Source organism: Cucurbita maxima, unplaced genomic scaffold, assembly GCF_002738345.1.
Source record: "Cucurbita maxima cultivar Rimu unplaced genomic scaffold, Cmax_1.0 Cma_Scf00013, whole genome shotgun sequence".
NCBI lineage: Eukaryota > Viridiplantae > Streptophyta > Magnoliopsida > Cucurbitales > Cucurbitaceae > Cucurbita > Cucurbita maxima.
The window spans coordinates 4640771-4647158 of NW_019272029.1; the positions used below are offsets into that span (position 1 = coordinate 4640771).

A 6388-nucleotide genomic window follows, 5' to 3' on the forward strand; every position below is an offset into this window, starting at 1 on the left:
AGTTTCAATGGATATCATGAACTTGGTCTCGAGAGTTTTCTAACCTCGTCGTTATGTTGTTGTATTCTAACATTAAGAAGCAATATGAAGAACACCCTAGACAAGTGATTGATGGATGTAAAGCCTACAAAGAGAGGCCAAACAAAAGACCTCCAAAAGGATGTGTGTTAAGTGTCGCGGTCATGTTTATTCATGCGTGTTGTTTATGGTTGCGTGTCGGATGTCCTGGACAAGATAGTCCTAGACATGTTCATAGCCGAATGTCCATTCCAAACCCTTTTTACTTTCATGTTAGATAGATCTTTACTTCCAAACCCTTTTTACTTACTCTTTACTATTCTTGTTGTATCAATGCGATGGTATCTAATCAATCACCATAATCACATCTACACCTTCCAAGACTACAATGCCCTTAAGTGTAATAGAAGAAGATGAGATTAGTTGTCAATTTTTCATGTCTAAGTTATATGCTATCAAAGTCTTGGTTGTTGCTTATTCAATTTTAGCTTATAACATTGATTTCTTTCAAATTGTTTTCAATGAATTTCCTCGTTCATGTTCTCTAAAAACATTTCTTTCAAACGTGACTCAAGACTCGATCATACCTCAAGCTTGTCTGCAAAGTCCGACTTTCGTACGGCTGACTTGTTCGTCAGGTTAGAACAGATGTTGCACAATCACTATCTCCCTACAACAAGAGTGCAATTGTGACATAACAAACGTGTACTTTGTATGATCATCTCACCCGACCAAACTCCCTCAATGCATACATCATAGCAAGAGTGTACAGCCAAAGCCCACTACTAGTAGATATTGTCCTCTTTAAGCTCTCTTTCAGGTTTCCTCTCAAGGTTTTTAAAACACATACGTTAGGGAAAGGTTTCCACACACTTGTAAAGAATGGTTCACTCTGCGGGATCTCACAATTCACCCTCTTCAGGACTTAGTGTCGTCACTGACACTCGTTTCCCTTTCCAATCGATTTGGGATCTCACAAAGAGTGACCATCACCATCTCTACTATCACTTACAGTCGACGTGAAGATAATCGTTAAATCTTGATATGATAACTCCAAGGCTGAAACTAACACGTTACAAACAATTCCAACGACAACATACGCTAAAACTAAGGGATTCGATTATTAATCAGAATCTCAATTTTCTTGTACACACCGACTCTGCCTATTTGTATTATTAGCCTTATATAAATTTTGGCTTTTCAAATATATGAAACTCCTATGAATCAATCAATGAATAAGAAGAAAAGTGAGAAACACAGGGCATAGATCATATCTTCCAACATGATTCAACAAATAAAGGAGCAGAGCAAATCCTCTGTTCTTCTATTTTGCCTCCTCCAGATTTTCTTTTAGAATGGCCCTTTGAATCACAACCTGAAAGCACACACAAACATAGATATATAGATATCATTCATTTATCAACAAAAACTGCTCCAGGAGGGGAAAGAAACAACATAAAATTGACCTTTCAACGTAGGGCTCAGGGGGGAAACCAACTGCAGAAAATCAGCAACAGCTCCAATGCGCACAAGCTCATCATCCTGTTGGCAGTTCAATTCCTTCAAATAATCTGAAGAGAGAATGGGGGGAATGTTAACAACTTACTTACCAACAATTCAAGGCTGCTCAACAATATAAAGAACAAAAATTGGCATGCTAACTCGACGCCATGACCGTGACAGAAGTATAATGCTGAGGGCAGCTACAATCTTATATTGCCATGTTCTGTTTTTCATTTGGTGCAAAACTAAATCATAAACACTCCTAGCAGCCATAATTACAACACAAGTGGAACATTGAACCAATAAAATAACAAAACGCATACTGAATGCCACAGATCATAGAACATCTACGAACCCCTAATCACAGAAATAAATTCTAGTACCTAGTTCCAAGCGCAAGGAGGAGATTAAGCCCTATTTTGATACTTAAACTAGTATGCTTATTTCATTTTGGAATTTCCAATCTTTCAGTTTTAGCATCTGAACTCCGCCCATGATGATCAGAAACTATTTAAGCCACTTCCATTCATAGTTTCTTGAGTTGAATCGGGTTGAGGGGCGATAGAAAGGACTAAAATCAAATATTTAAAAGTATAGTGATCAAAATAAAATAAGAATAAAACTTTAGATGCCAAAATGGTATTCAAACCTAAGAAAATGGATGGTATAATGTTAGGGACCACCCATAGAAGAAATTTCAATCAGAAATATGTATTCTTACCCCTTCTCCAAAGTCCAGACCCCGAATAACGCAAAGCTACAAATTTCCGTCCAACTTAACTTCCGACTCACAGGCAATATCAGAGGAATCAAGTCTGTCCATAGCTGCAATAGTTCTTCATCGGTCGAACAACTTCAAAGGTTTTCTTGAGTGCATGGTAGAACACTCCAAAATGGTTGCCACTGCTGAATTATTGAGCACACTCTCGTAGGCATTCATATAATCCACGGGCAGAGAACCAAAAAAAAAAAAAAGAAAAAAGAAAGATACAGCTGCACAAATCTCTTCAAGGTGCGTCTTCTCGTTGCAACCAATTGATATCCTGCTATATGAAAATATTTTTTGAGTTCAACAACACTTGAGGTTTGGAGATTCGAACTTTTGACCGTATATGTCTAAACTAGCTAGATGAAAATATTTGAACAACACAACAAAAGAAACACATAAAAGTTAAAAGAAATCAGAGTGGTCAAGACACATACCATTTGACATATGCTATCTGACAACTGGAGTGCTTCTTCCCACCTGCTAACTTTGACGAGCCCCATAATAAGATGGACAAATGTACCAAGATCTGGAATAACACCCTGTCTTATCATATCATTATATAACTCGAATGCCTGATCAATCTTCATTGCCTTAGAAAAGCTGTAAATCAAAGTTGTGTACATATTTTTCTTAGCAGCCATAGACATTGAAGCTGATATAACCTCTTTGTGGAGCTCCAGTGCCACTTCCAGTCTTCCTGCCTTAACAAAGTTATCAATCAAAACCCTGTACAGCAGAATAATTGGGGTAGCATCATTCTTTTCCACTTCCTCTAAGATCCCGAGAGAGAGAATGAACTCCCGGTTATAGCCTTCAACAACCTTACAGTAGCTCGATACATGTTTCGGCCAGTATGTTTGTTTCATTTCATCCAAAAGTGCATAGGCCTCATCTAAACAGCCAGAAGCACAGCAATGGTTGATCAACACGGTGTAGGTGACAAAATTTGGAGAACAGCCTTTCGAGCCCATTTCCCTGAAAAGCTCGAGGCATTTGTCAACTTTACCAGCTTTCCCAAAGCCATCAATCATTGCAGTGTAGGTCACAACATTTGGTTTACATCCCTTCTCTTCCATCATCAACATAAGTTTATAAGCTTCATCTGTCTTTGCCACTTTACAAAGTCCATCAATCATCTCTGTATAGATAACAACATTAGGAGCACAAGAATTCTCTAACATTTTGGACAACACTTTCAATACAAGATCTAGACGCTTATCCTTGAACAATCTATCGATAAGAGAGCTATAAGTATAGACATTAGGGTTATACCCACGCTCTACCATCTTAACAAACACCTCTTGTGCTTCATCCAACTTTGCAGCCTTACAAAAGCCGTCAATAAGTGCATCATATACAATGTTGTTTGGTTCACAGCCTTCCGAAAACATCGTTTCCAATAAGTCACACGCATCTTTGACTTTATGGGCCTTGCATAAACCATCCACCAAAGCTCCATACGTAACAACATTAGGCTTTTCAGACACGTTATTTTCTGTTTTAAAATACATATCGACATCGGGAATGTCTGCATCACCTCTCATTCTTGCATAAATCTGGCAAGCGTTTTCTATATTCCCTGATTTACTATACCCATCAATTAAAGCTGTATATGTAATAACATTAGGAATACAACCCTTGGCTATCATTACCTCAAAAAGTTCATTAGCGACCGAAACCTTCTTAGCCTTAAGATATGCATGGATGAGGGTTGTATAAGTCACCACAGTAGGTTCACAGCCATCTCTTACCATTTCGTCTAGCCAATTGTGAGCTTGTTGAATGAGGCCAGCTTTCGAAAAACAATCAATTAAAATTGTGTATGTATAAACATCAGGAACCATACCAGCCCCTTTCATTTCTTTAAATAGCAAAAAGGCATTTTCTACCCTTGAGGCATTGCACATAAAACCTATCACTTCAGAATATGTAGATGTATCAGGAATGAAACCATTACCCATCATTTCATGGATTACTTTATATGCTTTCTCAAATTTCCCAAAGCCGCAAAGGCATCGAGCAAAGCTTACAACATTGACTTTATTTAGAACAGTTCCGGAAGAACACATCTCGTTGTACGCTTTCTCAGCCAACTCAAATGTAATTGGCCCAGGTAATTCTTTACCATTACAGATACCGCCAATTAAGATATTGTAAACCACATAGCCAGGTTTGCATTCACATTTTTCCATTTTCTTAAGCAACTTATAAGCATACGAAAAATCGCCTGTTTTGCAATAAGCATGAACAAGAGAATTAAATATCGTATAACTCGGGAAACAGCCTTCTGCAATCATCATGCTTAGAATTCTCTTACATCGACCCAACTGTTTTTTATTCAAACAGCCACAAAGCAAGATCTTATAAGTCCGAGCATTAGGGATGCAAGAACTCGACCGCATCCTGTTCAAAAAATCCATAGCTTCTTCAAAAAACGAAGCATCGCACAGTCCAGATATCATCTTCGTATAAAGAATCGTATTAGGGACAAAATCTTCTTTCTCAATTAACGAGAGGGCCTCTCTCCATTTGCCCACTTTGCAGAGAGCTTGAGCAAAAAGACCAAGAGTAAACTCATCCATATTGAATCCTAACTCTGACATTTCTCTATGAACCAAATAAGCAGTGTCCAACTTATCTGCTCTAAGAAAGACTTGAATTAAAGCATTATAAGTTAACCGGGTAGGCTTGTATCCAAAGTCCTTAAGCCTCCCGAGCTCTTCCAATGCTACATTCCAAAACCCATTTCGACAACACTTCCTAATCAACACATTAAGCAACTTCCCAAGCACCTCTTTGTCATCATCCTTAATTTCTCGAAGAAACTTCTCGGGTACTCGATCATAGCTACCACATTCACAAACATCTAACAACGCATTGTACACTGACGCAGTATGATTGTAACCAATTTGTCGACCAGCCCATAAAAAGAATTTGACACACAATTCAGGATTTCTCAAAAGACCCAAAATCTCAACCACCAAATCCGGATTCAAATTCTGCCTAAACTGCCTAAGTAATTTTTGGGTTTTGTCCCCGAACCCATCATCACTATTACAAATTGTATCTAAAATCGAAATGGCATCGTTTGAAATCTTACCAGACTTGAGCGTCGGCTCTGAAGAAGGCGAGTCGGCATGAGAATCCAATAAAGAATCACGCAGCAAAGAGACTTCTGGGGCCGAAAAGCATTCGACACGCGAACTCTCAGACGGAAACGACTCGTCCGGATCAACCAATCCTTGCAGATCGTCCGGAGAAGTGGAGAAGTGGGCAATGGAGGAGGAAAGCGTTGGGCGATATAGAGTGATGTTAGCGAGGGCAGCTCTGAAAGAATCAGAGTATACCGGAAATGGGTGAAAGGAGAAGATGGGGTTGGATCTACTTGGGGATGAAATTAAGGAGAGTGAGAGAAAGTGGAGGGATTTAAACCCCCTTCTGCTCATTACGCGCAGCTGGGAACTTGGAAATGAGATAGTAGGTTGCTGGGGTTTTTGGAGGGTTTAAAGGGGGAAATCAGAACGCGAAAAAACGGAAAAACTATAATCATGGTGGAAGGCTTGCAGTTTTTTTTTCTTTTTTTTTTTCTTTTTTTTTCTTCTTCTTCTTCTTGTTGTTCTTTTGTTTGTTTTTTTGTTTTTTTTTTTTTTTTTTTCCTTTTCTTTCCTTCTCTAAATTAAAAAAATATATATCCCTCGTCTTTAGAGGTGAGTTGGGTTGGGTTGAGCATATTTTTTTTTATCCAACCCAAAAGTTCGCGATGGGTTGAATTGATAACCCAACGTAACTCAAAAATTTTCACAACCTAACCTCTATTTTGGGTTGGGTTCAATTTTATTTATCCACAATTTATAATTATTCACAAACAAACTCAAATCAATTTATAATTATTCACATAAAAATAGTTAAATACGGACATTTACTAAGAATTGAGAATTGGTTAAAGTAGAAAAATATAACGATAGATCATCAAATTTAATAACATTAGAGATGATCAGAGGTTGTATATAACAAAAAGAGAGATACTCTAAAATATTTTAATTGCAATATAGTGTGAGATAGCCCTAAACTAAACAAATAAGAAATTAAAAATAATAA

General features: G+C 37.8%; 1 protein-coding gene across 1 annotated transcript; it reads right to left on the reverse strand.

Moving 5' to 3' along the window:
- Positions 1–1115: 1115 nt before the first annotated feature.
- On the reverse strand, positions 1116–5790 carry LOC111488532 (pentatricopeptide repeat-containing protein At1g06710, mitochondrial). Its single transcript, XM_023136308.1, has 4 exons — positions 2725–5790; positions 2243–2564; positions 1485–1589; positions 1116–1393 (listed from the first exon to the last, which is right to left on the reverse strand). Exons 1-2 carry the CDS (start codon positions 5734–5736, stop codon positions 2529–2531), a joined length of 3048 nt encoding a protein of 1015 aa, XP_022992076.1. The 5' UTR covers positions 5737–5790; the 3' UTR covers positions 1116–1393; positions 1485–1589; positions 2243–2528.
- Between the last annotated feature and the right edge of the window lie 598 nt (positions 5791–6388).

What these genes read in the sequence shown, in the direction of transcription:
- LOC111488532 (XM_023136308.1), bottom strand. Translation starts at nt 5,736, where the DNA reads ATGAGCAGAAGGGGGTTTAAATCCCTCCACTTTCTCTCACTCTCCTTA. An exon ending in CAGATAGCATATGTCAAATG is followed by an intron (nt 2,565 to 2,724) that starts GTATGTGTCTTG and finishes TTCATATAGCAG; the next exon opens with GATATCAATTGGTTGCAACG.